We start from the raw sequence: 15,336 nt of genomic DNA, 5'->3' as shown, positions 1-15,336 counted from the left end.
GGGCTTGAGTCAGTTTCACTTTCCGTTCTACTTGACAGGGACTGAGAAGTGAGAAAGCGACGCAGCGGGAGCGCTAGTGTAGTACTTCTGACTTCTACTTGGCTCTCTTTGGCCCTCTTCTCGGGCCTATAGCTGCCTTTCTTAACCTTAAGCCGAACTTGGAAAGGCTCTGTCGGATGAGGACTGAGGAAGTAGTGCCTGAAATAGTTTTAAAGGCAGCTCTGTTTCGTTACAGCTGCCAAGCAGCTTAATAATTTTATTACCTCCCGTGTAGTAATGGCTTCAGAGGTGGCACCGAGGGTCGATCCGACTGAGGGTAAGCAGCTCAATTAACTTTCGATTTTGTTATGAAGACTCCAAATACTTCTTGACAACTGCGTTTTATACGATCTCAGAGCTGTCCTAGTAAAACAGAAAGCGTTTTGTGTGAGTCACTGCTTGCTATCGATTTCTTAGTGTAGAGATTGTGAAAGTGTTACTGTTGTTTTGGTAAGACTCAACGCTTTATATTGTCAAATCAACAGACAAGCCACTATCAATTTCGTAATGTTCATTTACCATTGCTACGTACGTGTATGTTGGCATGGAGGATAGAAAGAAATCAATTGAGAATACGAAGAATTAAAGAAAAACGAGTTATGCTGACAATAAGTCACGTGACGTCCCTCTTTCTTTGCTCGCGCTGAAGCGGAGGAGCTTGCCCGGTCTCTGACTGAAGCCCTCAGCAGCGGGGACTCTGAAGAAGCAGCTAAACTGTGCCAGAGGCTGACTCAGCTCTCCGTCCCGGTGTCAGTCACCATCAGCAGTCAGATCTACCCCCAGGAATCCATAAGGTGGGACACAGCAGTGTGTGGGGATATGCCTGTGTGTACTTCTCTGTTTATTAAAATGCCTCCATGACAGTAATACCACAGACGTTGCTGTTTATGGGGGAAGAGTTCCCCTTTTTATTTTTAGATGGGGTCTGTTTTAATTTGGAAGCATGCAATGTAAACAAGAATTAAGGCCAAGTGCCAAAAAAATAAAACATATGCATATATGGTAAATGGTAAATGGGCTGTATTTGTATAGCGCTTTACTAGTCCCTAAGGACCCCAAAGCGCTTTACACATTCAGTCATCCACCCATTCACACACACTTTCACACACTGGTATATATGACTGTTTGTCTGTGGTTACATGCTTGAAATACCAAAATAAGAACACGAATGAATGGACATGAATGTTCAAGTGAAAATAGTAGAGGGCTGACATGTTCTGCTGTTCCTGTTCTACAGGTTGAAGGTTGGAGTGGAGGATGGACAATCAGAAGACAATATCCCTGTGATTCTTGACGTTGCTACTGGCATGACAATCGCACAATTAAAAGACAAGGTACTGATGTGAAAGCACACGCAGCACAAGAGGCAATTTTCTTCTGTTCTTTTATTATTATTATTTTTTACTTCATTATTTTCTTACCAACCTATGATACATTATACATATAAAACCTAAAATGAAGCTGAGCTATGATCTATTAAAGGCTACTTGTGAAGTTTTCTTATAACCAAAAATGTTTATGCACCACTCATAATAATGCAGTGAGCGTATCATGGACCTATTTGTCAGTAAAGCCTTGCCCCTAAATGCAATTCGGTATTGTTTATATCAATGTTTATCAGCGAGCAGTCTTTTCTATTTTCTATTTTTATTTTAAATTCAGATTTGTTTCAGACTTAGTGTCCAGAGTGGGTTTGCTCATTTCAGTTTTAGTCATGTTTTTAGAAGTTTCACTGTTAGTTTTACTGTTTTATTGTCTAGCACGTATACGCTAAAGGCAAAAGTTAGGAAAGTCATTATAAGTATTATAAAGATTGTAAGTATCCTATTACCTTAAAAACACAAAACGTTTTTCAAACAGTTGACTCATTCTTGTAGATATTCAAAGTCTTAATAAACATCTTCATCAAAGTCTCCTCAGCCAAGCTGTGATAACAAAGTTTTTGTTACGGTTTGGAGGAGGACTCAAGCGCAGGACTCCGGTTCTAATGCTCACAAGAAGGATTTATTTACAATTCACCAGTTGTATATACAAGAAGGTGTGGGGGGGCTATATACAGCTGAGTGAGGGAAGAAGGGGTCTCCAGGGAAGTCCAGGGGGGAAGCACGCACTCATCCACACACACGATCACAGGCTCACACTCTGACACTGCCACACGGGAATCACACGGGGAAAAATCCAGGAAGCTCTGTAGGCAGGGAGACGGGGTTAAGTACGACGCACAAAGGAAAATACTCTTAACTAGACTTGCTGTAGCTTGGCTTCACTAACGCGTGGTAGACAACGATCCAGCGATGAACAGCAGTCGCCTCCTGGTTTAAATGCTGATCGTCTTAATGAGACCCAGGTGTCTCATCTGTCGAGGGCGTGAATCCACAGTGAGTTCCGCCCCGGCGAGAGAGAGAGAGCTGATCCGCCTGGCCGTGACATTTTTACTAAACGAATAAATACTAAAACTAAGGATGTTTCCTCTTTTCTATTTTTTATTTCATTTGAGTTTATGTTCCGAGTTCACAAAATCATTTCAGTTGGTTTTATTTTTCCAAAGTCTAGTATGTTTTTTTTTAATGTTAGTTAAGTAAAAGTTTTTTCACATCTAGTTTTAGTTTTCAGTTTGGTGTTAGTGATCTATAGTAACCTTACCACATACACACAGTAGCAAAGTTGTGCACCGATTCATACAGATTGATGTCTTCTATGCATTAAAGTGTTTATTACTCTTTAGGAAGTGGTAGTACACCAGCTGGCTTATGTTATTGTCTTTAAACTTTCACTGCATTTTGTTAAGCCACATTGAAATTCCAGTGGAAGAGTTACTTTTTCTTTTCTTTTATATTCAAAGATCAGCCAAGATCTTGGGTTCCACCCACTGTTGCAGCGCTGGGTGATTGGGAAGCGGCTAGCTCAGGACCAGGAAACATTATATAGCCATGGGATTCGAAATAGTGGAGACCAGGCTTTCCTGTTTATCAGGTCTGCCCATGCTGCTCATCTCACACGGCATCAGCACAACCTGGACCAGGAGCAACAACGTATAGATGGTAAGTAGTAAACAGTTGTCTTACCTTTTGAACGATAAGAAGAAGTGCTTTGGCTATGATAAATACAGACAGATTTTTATCAGCAAAGTATGCCGTATTGATGTTTAATAGCACTGAAGTTTTATACAATTAAAATCTATTATTAGGTATCATGGAGTCGATGCAATCACTGCAGCTGCTTCCCAGAGGTCTGGAAGGAGGTGGTGGTGAGAAGATAGTTCCTCCTCCTCTTCCTCCTAGAGACCGAACTGCTACTGTACCCAAGCCTCCTGTGGCTCCTAAACCTCAGGTCAGAACACAACTAGACCCTGCTTTAGCAATGGGCCTGCACATATAATTGTTTAAATACAGTAGTGCATGTGTTAGAGATGTGTAAACATATTGTATGTCTTTGTGCATGCAGTTGGGATGGGCCTGTTCAGTGTGTACGTATCTGAACAAGCCAACACGTCCCGGCTGTGAGATGTGCGGAGGGGAACGGCCAGCAGAATACACTGTGCCTGACATCTACCAGCCAGATGAGGAGGAGATTAAGAGGATTCAGCAGGAAACACTTGCCATGATGCAGTACGAACAGGTAAAAGTGCTGCTTGTTAAAAAACCCCAGCTAAAATTAAATCCTTTTAACACGGTCTCACATTTATGTGTGAAATAACCCTAATCACCTGGGGTCATGGGAAAACCTGAAATATTATAGGAAATAAGATTTGTGCTTGACAAGTTTTAAAGAAAAATGTAATGTTTATATTAAAACATCGGTATATTTGTTATAAAAGAAACAGACAGAAAGAAAGAGAAAAACCATCAGTTTAATTAACTCATTAAATCTTGTTTTTGTGTCACCTTTTTGTTTAAATTCCACATTTTAAACTACACATTGTTCCTAGATGATTTGCCACACATTACCAATAAAGAATAATGAGAGCTGACTTTAGGGACACAATAAAACTTCTCAGCTTTCATTTTCTATCTTTGGGAAAAGCTAAATTACTATGTTTATGAGTCATGCAGTTTATCTGAACCTCTGCTGTGCATGCTACTCTGTGATAAAGGCTCAGCGGCAGGAACGAGAAGAGAACTATTTGCACTTGTTGGCAACAGAAGAACAGAACCTTATCCCATATGCCAACGAGGCAGATTGTCCAATTTGCTTCTGTAATCTGCAGCCAGGAGAGGGCATCGTGCTCAGAGAGTGTCTCCATACTTTCTGCAGGTATGACAGAAAATAGCTTTGTAATATGACAGAAAAATGATCAAATTCTGTCTGCTTTCTTGGTCACTTTCTGATTAGCTAACATTGACCTTTACACCACCCATACCATATCCCAACTTCCCTGCTGCTAGACCTTCGCAAGAACGTCCTTTACCAAAGTGCATCTAATGTCATCATCAATTTGATGCCTGTATTCACAGTACAAATCTAGCCATTAGAGGTGGGAATCACCATACATCCCACGATACGATATTATCACAATACTTAACACATGATACGATATTATTGCAATTTTTAAAAATATTTTGCAATATTCAGATTCTGTACATAAAGGTAAACTTTATCAATATTCATTTTATCTAATATCAAAGTCTCACACTCAGTCTTTCTCTCATTTCAGTTTTATTGTTGACAAACTGAACGGTTTGTATTACAGTCTAGTCCAACTTAACTGAACGCAACCATCTGGTACAATTATAGCTATTCTGAACTATGCAGTTTATGAAAACTATGCAGCCCCTTCAGCAACTGAAGAATTTGAAAGTAAATTAAAACAAAATATAATTTTACATTAAATAAAAAAGTTTTAAACTTAATTAAAATAAAACATGTCTTAAATTAAAATAAGTAAACTGTCATGTTTATTGCTGCCAAAAAAAAGTTTGGACAGTGAAGGAATGTCAGGATTCTTGCTCAGAAAAAGGATCAACATGCTCTGAAGTCAGAGCACAAAAACCTTTTTTGTAACAAAATATCGATTTCTGCTGTCCCTGTATCGATACATTATTAGCAAACAAAATATCACGATACTACACAGTATCAATTTTTCCCCCACCCCTACTAGCCATTGCATTTACTACTGTTACTACTAACTGTACAGTGGAGTTACATGACACACTTGACTTACAACTGACTTTTGAAAAAGAGCCTTTATTTAAAAAACAAAACAGAAAAGATTTGGCATTTTAGTAGTATGAGTCAGAGGGGAAATATGCAGGAAATGGTCTGGGGGAAAACTAGGCCCCTGCGATAGTCTTTCTCATATGGGCTGCCAGCTCGGCAAGATGGGCTAAGGTGGTGAGTTTTCTTGCATGTACTGCCTGGCTCACTCACAACATTTCAGTGGGATTTAAATCTTTAGCTAATTTATTCCGTACCCCTCAAGCATCTTTTTGAGCCATGTCTTCTTCTTCAGCTTCTTCTCCTATAATTTTAACTATATGTGTCATTTTTTTTGCGTATATCAACTTTATGCATATGCAGTGTTTCATATGGGATTAAATGTATGCTCGTTTTGAATAATAAGAGTCAGTGTATGCAAAATGTGCTTTGTGCTTAATATTTTATGTATATAATGAAGTGTATGTGATTACTCAGGGAGTGTCTAAAAGGGACAATAGTAAACAGTCAAGATGCTGAGGTGTCCTGTCCTGACAACTGTGACAGCAAATTACTGGACCGAGAGATCAAAGAGGTGAGTGGAAGCCACGGGGACACAACCTTAACCTTCACATGGTCTGTGTTTGACAGTCATACATCACCTTTCCCAAAAAATAAGACAGACAATAACTTTAAGAGAAGCAAATATGTTGACAGCCATACAGCATGTAATCTCTTACTCTTCATATGTCTCTGTTATTGTTTATGGTATAATCCTGGGTCCAGCTGCTCACGGAAGAGGAACACCAGCGGTTTCTGGAGTTGCGTCTGAGCATTGCAGAGAGCCGCTCAGAGCACAGCTTCCACTGTCAGACTCCCAACTGTCGTGGGTGGTGCATCTATGAGGATGAAGTCAATGAATTTCACTGTGAACTCTGCGACGAAACCAACTGCATTCTCTGCAGGGTACCTGTGTTACTTTAATACCTTAACTGAACAAAGTTTCATTTCGTGTAATAGAGAGGGCACCAGATGTAAAGGACGTATATTTTTTCAGGCCATCCACAAAGACATGAATTGCAAGGACTACCAGGATGACCTGCGTGTAAGAGCAGAGAATGATGAAGCAGCTCAGAAAACTAAACAGATGCTGGAGGTAAGTCAACTTTAAAGTGCTTTGTTAATTACCCTGAACAGTGAAAATCTATGAATGCTGGCAAAGCAAAGCAATGTGGATCAAGAAGCAGAACACAAATGACATTACAAACAAAATAATACATTGTCTCTTATCAAGGACTATAATTTTTCTCTTATCCAGAGTGAAATAAACCAAATAGGCAATTTTGTAGAATCTTAACCCTGTAAAATAAATCATAGAACAATCAGTCATTTATTTTTTTTACAATTAAATGTTCTTTCATTAATGGCTGCTTAATGAGGCTGAAATTCAGAGTAGAAATTTCCAGTCAGCATCTGTGGTGATCTGTTGCCCTCTTAACACCTGTCTAATAACCTTGTGGTATTCACCACATGCTGTAAATGTATCTGTTCTGTTTAGTTGCATGCAGTGGCTAGGTCCATCTTTTATATGCAGGCTATGGCAAGGATTTAGGCGTTGGCTTTACTTTATGGAATACAGCAAAGTTAGATCATCATATTATATTCAGATTTTGAGTCGAGTGGATAAATTGTATTATGTTGATGTTTTTCTGTACTTTTTAAAATCACCCTCTCAGGCATTTTCCTCTATGGCTACTTCACACTGTTTCACTGTATTCAACTACAGAGCCTGCTGCAGAATGGGGAAGCCATGAAATGCCCACGGTGTGACATCATTGTCCAGAAAAAAGATGGATGTGACTGGATCTGCTGCTTGATGTGCAGAACAGAAATCTGTTGGGTCACTAAACAAGCTCGATGGGGCCCAAATGTAAATATATATATATATATATATGCATTAAGATAGATAAACATATTCAGAAAGGTTTCTGTATTGTGTGTCTGAGACATGGTTCTCATTTCTTTCTTTTCTTTTTTACAGGGCAACGGTGACATAACTGGTGGATGTAGATGTCGAGTCAATAATCAGTCCTGTCATCCTAACTGCCAAAACTGTCACTGAGGGAAGAACACTAATGAACTCATATTAGAAGCTCCAGTGAAAGCGATTACACTGTCTGGATAAATTCAAACCACATCTCGTGCTCACATCTCTGATTTAATGTTAGTTTGATTTATTTCACCCTCTCTTTCACTGGTATATGGGCAAAACTCATCATCTATCTTGCTTGCAATGCATCCAGGTGTATTAAAAGCTGTTGTCAGTACAGTGTGAGGGGGAAAACAGTTATACTTGGAGGTTTTTTTGCCACAATACCTTCTTATCTCTCGCTATTGCTTTCTTCTAGTTCAATGAGCCAATTGTGATGTTGTTTACTTGAGTTTGGATTCGACTCAGAATTTATCAGAGCACGCATACTGAGGTAACATTTTACTTTTCTGAACAAAGATGCAAAAGACCTTGTGCTTATACAGTATATAATATTAGCACTCCAACGATAACGATGCATGATAAGGGCTTTCTTGTTTATTTTGTCTGTAAAGTCTGATGATAAATAGCAATATTTTTCATTCATTTTTTTTACAACTAAGAATTTTATCTATCAAACACCAGGGCAGTTGTGGTTATAAGTACTATTACGGTCTTCCCAATACAAATTGTCAGCACTTTCTTTTTAAAGTTACTGTTTTTGTTTGATATGCTATTAAAATAAATGGCTGGTTATGGGATTGTTCAGTCGACAAATCAGACTTATTTTTGTTTACACTGAATGAATGTACTCATAATGAAAAACAGATTGCTCTAATGCACTTAATGGCTATAAAGTGTCATGTGTATAATGTATTTTTCTGCAACTAATTCCTGTATTAATTCCTAAAGAATTACAGGAACTAAATTACTACAAATAAATTATATTTGATGTTGCATTAAAGCTTGTTATTAGGCTTTACATTCTTTGTCTTGAGTCATGAAGCACCATGTATTTTAAATAGGGACATTATGATGTAACTGTATATTTAAACAGATTAAAAAATGAGCTTAAGATCAGCTCAAGCATCTGACGATGTTCAACTTTGTCATCTTCTGTATCCTTTATTATTATTTCTTATTAGAACCATAGCACTAATCTAAATATGTTAAGAAGCCTAAAGAACTGAAGTCACAAAGGACAATTGAGGCTAATGTGGTCTAGCAGGGCAGCTAAAACCTGAATTTGAGAAATCCTGAAAAAACACACTATATAGTCATAAAAAATATTCTGAATAAAAACGTAAGCCTGAATCCAAATGCATAAAACATTTTCACTCTAGTTTATTAGCATTCTGTTGTACAACTTTACATTAGTAGACAGTCGAATAGTAACAAAAATAAACATAAAAGGCAGATAAATCATTTAGTGCAATGAAAATAAATGAACACCGCTGAGTGCAGATACGTGCTGCATTACAATGCTCAACAACTAAGCTCGTAGGAGCATAAGAGCATCCTCGGACATGTGCCAGGTCACCTTCATTTCAGTCAGCTTGCAGATCCCTTACCAGCTGAATGAGAGGCTCAATACAAGGCCAATAAACCAATCAAACACAGCACAGCACTGGAGCATCAAGCCTTCAGCTTCACATAGAAAAAAAAAAAGCATCAAATAAAATCACTTTGATGAGTTTCACCCAATTAAGAAGTTTTTAGAGGACTACCAGTTCTGTGTCCCGGTAGGGGGCAAGAACTCAAGGCTGATATTTGAAACAAGAACTGTGGGTTTTCAAATGACTGACAATAAACGAAACCCTATTAAAATAAAATCTCCTATTTAAGGATGTGATTTTAATGCCAATGACTGGACCAATCTGGTACCCTGGACTAATTCTACACTCAATCACTTTACAAAGGAGGATCTGCTCAAATCAAGCAAAAATCACGTATAAATCTAAAATATTAGACAGAATTAATATGAAGGCCCAGGCACTTCTCTAAAAGGAGCACCCTTCCAAACAAACTGAATAAAAGCAACTATCAAATCAAAGTGATTTTACAAAACTAATGCAGTCAGTACAAGCCAGGTCTGCTATACTGCTAATAAGAAGACAACAATATCCACTTCATTTTACTTATTCCACCTCTGATATTTACTGTTACTAGGCATTTGGTGAATGACCATATTGTGGGAACTATTAGGATATGACAATCTTCTCTACAATTTTTTTTTTTTTTACATGAACTAGTTATTTGGGTACACAAAACACAAACTCATTTTCAGGTGTGTGTGTGTGCAAGCATTAAATAACTTAAACGTTATCACTCAGCTACTCTTATACTATTTTCCTGGGCGATGAAAGCTATATTCTATTGCGAGGGCATATTCTCAAATATATGTTTAGGCAAACAAAAACTTCAAGTAAGCTACAATGTATTTACTTCTGTAAGACCAGTTTCATTTAAGCAAGTCATGGGTAACAGCTGCTGATGTGTTAAAGATACTCGGTCCTTAAGAGAAGATACCTTTATACGCTTACTGAAAGGGTTAAACATAACTAATGAAATACTAAATAATGAAATGGTGACCCTTAAAGTGCCTGCGTGTCATGTTTCTATACAGTTACTTACCTTAAAATTAACAAACAGTAAATTTTACAAAGCGAGAATTCAGGAATTCCCTATTTGGTCCAGGTATCAAATAGATAACAAACGGTTTGTGACTGCGCACACACTCAACTACACACACATTCACTCAGGCGCTCGTAATTGGCAGCAGTTTCAAATGTAGTGAGTCTGCCAAGTTTTCTGCAAATCCCTGTGAGGATAATGCCTTCAGATTATCCTAATACTAAATATAAATAAGCTTTCGTGATGACCATCAATAATGGTTCTTATACATAGTCTCTTCATTATATTCTTCATTTCAGAACAACAGCAGCATTTACATTGGTGCCTATTCGGGAATTACAAAGCAAAAAGGCCTGACAAACCCTACACAGAGTAGAAAGACATCCTCGAAGACGAAAGAGACTGACTTTAGAGAGTGCACCCAGACAGTGTTGCCGACTCTGCGGTTTGTGGTTTAAACCATTAAAGGGTTCTTGATAGCAGACCCACCAGCTTGATTTAGTAGAGGACAGAATACATGGAGTGTTGGTGTAAAAGAAAAGCAGTTCAAGGAAATAAGTCTAGCTTGGGGGCCCACTCAAGAGCAGTATTGACCACAGCAAGAGCTGCTGCCCCTAAAGCCACCGTGAGACCCATGACTGCAAGTCGAACAAACCGCCGTGCTGCTGAAGGTCGGGCCACTGCAACTACAGAGCTCACTCCTGAGCTCTCCAGTGCAGCCTGCTTTTGTCTGCGTCTGCGACGGAGAACTGAGTCTGGTCGTTGCTGCGCAGATGCAAGTTCAAAGTCCTTAAAGGTAGAGCTTGCCATGCTTAAAGAGACAGATACATGTAGAGAGACAGAAAAAGGTTTTATTGAAAGTGAGTAACTGCAGTTTTTGAAGTAGAAGAAACTAAAATGTGAGTATTAGTATATAAGAAAAATCAGTGATGACAGTTTCATACCACTAAAATAACTGTAAGAACTTACCTTTCATGTGAAGCAGCCTCTCTAGCCAGTTCAGAGGGGGGAAACTGTACAAAGAGGTCTCCTGCTCGGCTGATGAGCGTCTCATAGGGTAGATCCTGGGGAATCTGGGATAGCAGGTGATGAACCATGGCCATATCACATTCACACTCCAATACCTCCTCCTCTCTGTACAGCACGATCTACAACATAAATACAGTTTGCATACCAATATAAACATAGAGATGTAAACAGCATATTTGTCAAGGAAAACAATGATACATTCATACAGAAATAAGAAGCCATTCCCATTAGAGATGTAATCATTTAAAATAACACACCCGACTAAATTAAACTAAATAGGGGCAACTTAAAAACAAGAACTGATCTGACATCACTGCATTGATCTAATAATAATAATAATACTACTAATAAAGGGATTGATTGATTAGCCACAGATAATGTCAATAAATGCTCAACCATTACCAAATTGGTTTCCACAACCCTCATGAATACAACATTATCCATATCTTCAGCTGTCACAATGGCCTTTGCAGAGTGAAAAAATGTGAGCTTTACATATGCACAAATGGAGATTATATAAATGGTTTATTCTTACACTGATTTAGAATATGTAATTCATGTAGTGTTTAATGTAACTTGATGTTTGGTGAGTGTCTCTTAGAGACAAACCAGGAAACAGGAAACTCACCACAGCAGCAAAGTAGATTGGCATCAATGGATGGCAGGCCAGGAAGAAGTCATACAACCGTACAACATGGCGGAAGTCTGACAGGACATGGCCAAACCATGTGATGAGCCAACTGAGAGCAAAGACTGTACCCACCTCAGCCCTTAAAATGACAAGTGATGAGATCAGCTTACAATGACACACTGAACTATTTAGTTTGCCAACTGTTCCACTTAAAGTACTCTATATAGCACCTACAACCAGAAATTTCTACAACTTGCACTTTATATACTTTATATATTTATGATATAATCAGGAACTGAAAATCAAACATGAAGGCCAACTGTAATGGTAACCTTTGGTTGCAGCCTTAATGACGTGGATGCCTTACAACTGAAACTTGAGCAATCATAATTGGATCAGTGTGATGTAAGAGCAGTCACACTTCATTCCTTCACTTAAAACAGCTTTCATTTTATAGTTGTACCTGTTTTAACATTAACCTTAGCTGTTTAAAGGAGACACCGCTGTAGATATGCCAAAGTAGTAAAGGGTCATACTAATGATCATCATTAGTACTGTCATTACAACAGACGCTAAAAGATTTTCTGTCTAAAGCAAAAAAAATTACTATTGCATGCACAATTCTTTACTGTAAATTTAAGAAGCTAATCTCAGGCTTGTCATTTAACACACTAAAAAATAAAAATGCAAGGTTTAACATCCTCTTGTATCCTAATGCAGAACAAAAGCCATTGGGTCTACTTTCACTAGAATAGTAGTGAATCTTACTGTTGCATGAAGTCATGCACCTCAGGGTTGACCCTTTCAATGATGGGCATCAGATAGTTAAGAATGTGTTTTGTGTTGTCCATAGTGGGATCCATGAAGTCCCTGAGAAAGAGAATAAGACAGACAGCATTTTTTAATACCTCACCGTATGATTTTTTATTGAAGCACAAAGCAATAAGGACAGACTGTGCATACAAAAAAAAGTGGAAGATTAAGTAGCAGAGAAAATAACCTGCTGTAGATTCATTTGTGTCTGTAATAAGTACCTGAGGTGATGTGTGGAGAGCTTCTCCACTAGAGCAGTTGCAAGACGCTCTCCCACAACTAATAAAAAGGTCACGACAATGTCATGGTATCCTTGGTAGTAGTGCAGCTGGGGATTACGTTGCAGAACTCTGAGGATGATGTCGATTAACTCTTCCTGGAGACCCTCTCTCTGCTCATCTGGCATACCTATGCATGCATAGCCAAAATAGCGCTGTATGAATGTTTGTGTGATTGGATGGATGAGACTTGTTATCGAAAGTGCATTGAGTGCTCAAAATGAAACAGACCAGCCCGTTCAGCATTTTTCAAATAAAATACAGCTGTTAGCTTACATTGGCATTCAAAATGTCTCCACAACTAAAAAAAATAATAACTATGTAATTCAAATTTGGAGTTGGGCTAACCACCATAGTAGCTCTTTCAACTCAAGTTTATTTAGCTGAAAAAGATGGAAAAGCAATTTCACTGAATTCTCAATTGTCTTGGTTTGAGAATTTGATTTGTAATGGGAAAAATCTAGTTAATCCTCACATTTATTGGGGCTATCGTGGCTCAAGAGTTGGCAGTTCGTCTTGTAATCGGAAGGTTGCCGGTTCGAGCCCCAGCTCGGACAGTCTCGGTCGTTGTGTCCCTGGGCAAGACACTTCACCTACCGCCTACTGGTGATGACCAGAGGGGCTGATGGCGCGATATGGCAGCCTTGCTTCTGTCAGTCTGCCCCAGGGCAGCTGTGGCTACAACTGTAGCCTCCACCAGTGTGTGAATGAGAGTGAATGAATAGTGGAATTGTAAAGCGTTTTGGATGCCTAGAAAAGCGCTATATAAATGCAATCCATTATTATTATTATTACATTTAGATGTAGGTGGTTAGAATTTCACTGTATGATTTTTGTATAGCCTTTGTAGGCTTAGCCGAAGTATGAATATGTGTCAGGATGACATGGTGAAAAACTGCTTTGCTTTGCTTAACAATGTTTCACTATGTTATCTGCTAACTGTTGGGGTGTAGAAGGACGAAACTCCCTAGCTGACCAGTGTCAGGAGCTTCCTGGGAAAAGATAGTGGGAGTTGCCCTCTCCCCAGTAACATCCCATGGGACAGAAACCTGCTGTAACTAAAAGATACACAGAGTTGTGTGTGAGGGTATAAAAGAGGAGCTGAGATGTCCCAAGGTCAGAGCTGGAATGACTGTGAACTGTGATGTGTGTTGGCTCTCCTTCATGCAGTAATAAAATAGCTCGACCACAACTCTGACCATGTTGCAGACATTCTTTTTTTACAGAAAATACCACGACAGATTCCTGCAGTGGAGAGTAATAGATATAGCTGTAACGAAGCCAAGTGGCTACCAGCAAAAGCCACTATATCAGCTAGTAGCAGCAAAGCCATTTTCACATTGCATTGATAATTACAATATTAAATGCAGATTATTTTTCAGGTGAATAACTATCGAATTTAAAAGGTTACAATGGAAGAAACAGTGTTTTGTCAACAATGTATGGGCAAAACATTAAAACATTTCTCAACAAAACTTCTAGCCAATTACACCATAACCCACTACAAGGCCAATAATATATAAAGAATGATGGTGACCCTGTGTCCATGTCAGCAAAGGTTAAAAATATACAAGATTTGCAAGTAGAATTTGCCAACCCAGTTCAGTTTTCCCATAACATCTGGGATATGCTTCAGCTCCCCCAATCCATGAATTGGAAAAGCAGTGAAGAAACTGGAGGAATTTATAGTTGTATTAGAAATGATGACACAGTCACTCTATATAATGTCTACAGTGTGTGCATGTAGACACAATTGGCATAGATTGGTCACTCACCAGGTGGGAACCTCCGTAGTGAACGCTGGACATCCAGCAACACCTGGTTGTAGTCTTTGTTATTTTCTCGGTCTACAGTGTCTGAAAAAAATGAAAATGTTGCCACTAGCAATTAGTGTATGGTGCATTGACTGCTAGCCTTTGTATTAGGAGGTGAAAAAGAGGCGAGACGCGCAACTGCATATCGTCAACAATTATAATACCTGGCTCTTGATTCAAGACATCAAGGGGGACGTTGAGGAGCTTAGGCCAGACCTGGCACCGTATCTCATCGGTCAGCAGTCCTCCTTCACTGATAGCCATCCTCCTCAGAGCTGCTACGTCTACTGGACTCACACTCAGTGCCTGTGTGATATCCGCTATTTTCCTCTTCCGTCTGGTGTCCCAGTCTAGACAACATCGTTTCACTGTTAGAAGCTATGCTCCCACATTTGTTTATTTATTTGTTAGCAAAGCGCCCCGAAGTGTACTCAAACAGTTGACATGACACAGTTAGCGACCGTTACCTTGCTTTCCATTCACTGGCGACGATGCTCCAACATTTCTAGACTTCTTCATGGTGTCTGTACGTCTTGATGCGTCCTCGTTAGATAGCACTACTTTCCATTCTCCCTAGTTTTTGCTAACTCCGATTTAGCCTTGCGTGGCTGTCAATGAAAACTGTTTAATTAGCAATGCTAGCCCCATGAAAACACGGCCTGGTAGATAACTAGCTATTCAGTGTTAGCTATTTACTAAGCTCGTGCTACACTGCCCTGGTTCCATAACGGCTATTTTTAGGAACACAGCCATCATTGCTGGGACCACTGACAAACAGGTTAACAACCGCCTACCAGCACTTGGATTAAATCGAAAAACCGGCTACATGTTTACATTGGCGGAAGCAACCAAGTATACAGCTGATACAGTTAGCCTAGCCGCTCGTACGGAGTGATGACGTGACAGGAAAAAAAAAACAGGAAGAGGAGGAGGGGT

The 15,336-nt window shown here is 39.1% G+C and overlaps 2 protein-coding genes across 2 annotated transcripts; one reads left to right on the top strand and one right to left on the bottom strand.

Moving 5' to 3' along the window:
* The first annotated feature begins 36 nt into the window (after window positions 1-36).
* Window positions 37-8,290, top strand: rbck1 (RanBP-type and C3HC4-type zinc finger containing 1). The gene is made up of 12 exons (XM_087840995.1): window positions 37-316; window positions 689-833; window positions 1,277-1,373; window positions 2,882-3,080; window positions 3,227-3,369; window positions 3,484-3,657; window positions 4,133-4,293; window positions 5,671-5,767; window positions 5,959-6,138; window positions 6,230-6,328; window positions 6,959-7,102; window positions 7,214-8,290. Exons 1-12 carry the CDS (start codon window positions 277-279, stop codon window positions 7,292-7,294), a joined length of 1,560 nt encoding a protein of 519 aa, XP_087697121.1. The 5' UTR covers window positions 37-276; the 3' UTR covers window positions 7,295-8,290.
* A 1,799-nt stretch (window positions 8,291-10,089) lies between these two features.
* On the bottom strand, window positions 10,090-15,295 carry tbc1d20 (TBC1 domain family, member 20). The gene is made up of 8 exons (XM_087840994.1): window positions 14,868-15,295; window positions 14,565-14,750; window positions 14,362-14,442; window positions 12,530-12,716; window positions 12,264-12,365; window positions 11,493-11,634; window positions 10,805-10,983; window positions 10,090-10,646 (listed from the first exon to the last, which is right to left on the bottom strand). Exons 1-8 carry the CDS (start codon window positions 14,917-14,919, stop codon window positions 10,382-10,384), a joined length of 1,194 nt encoding a protein of 397 aa, XP_087697120.1. The 5' UTR covers window positions 14,920-15,295; the 3' UTR covers window positions 10,090-10,381.
* Window positions 15,296-15,336: the final 41 nt, after the last annotated feature.

This window comes from Neolamprologus brichardi, chromosome 5 (assembly GCF_056152115.1).
Source record: "Neolamprologus brichardi isolate AB-2024 chromosome 5, ASM5615211v1, whole genome shotgun sequence".
Classification (NCBI taxonomy): Eukaryota; Metazoa; Chordata; class Actinopteri; order Cichliformes; family Cichlidae; genus Neolamprologus; species Neolamprologus brichardi.
The sequence above is the reverse complement of the archived record's forward strand: the minus strand, read 5'-3'. Positions and strand labels throughout refer to the sequence as shown.

Coding starts and splice junctions, on each gene's coding strand:
- tbc1d20 (XM_087840994.1), bottom strand. CDS start 14,919: ATGAAGAAGTCTAGAAATGTTGGAGCATCGTCGCCAGTGAATGGAAAG. Junction 12,717..14,361: donor ACTACGGAGGTTCCCACCTG/GTGAGTGACCAA, acceptor ATGCATGCATAG/GTATGCCAGATGAGCAGAGA. Junction 10,647..10,804: donor GAGGCTGCTTCACATGAAAG/GTAAGTTCTTAC, acceptor TGTCTCTTTAAG/CATGGCAAGCTCTACCTTTA.
- rbck1 (XM_087840995.1), top strand. CDS start 277: ATGGCTTCAGAGGTGGCACCGAGGGTCGATCCGACTGAGG. Junction 3,081..3,226: donor GGAGCAACAACGTATAGATG/GTAAGTAGTAAA, acceptor ATCTATTATTAG/GTATCATGGAGTCGATGCAA. Junction 5,768..5,958: donor TGGACCGAGAGATCAAAGAG/GTGAGTGGAAGC, acceptor TCCTGGGTCCAG/CTGCTCACGGAAGAGGAACA.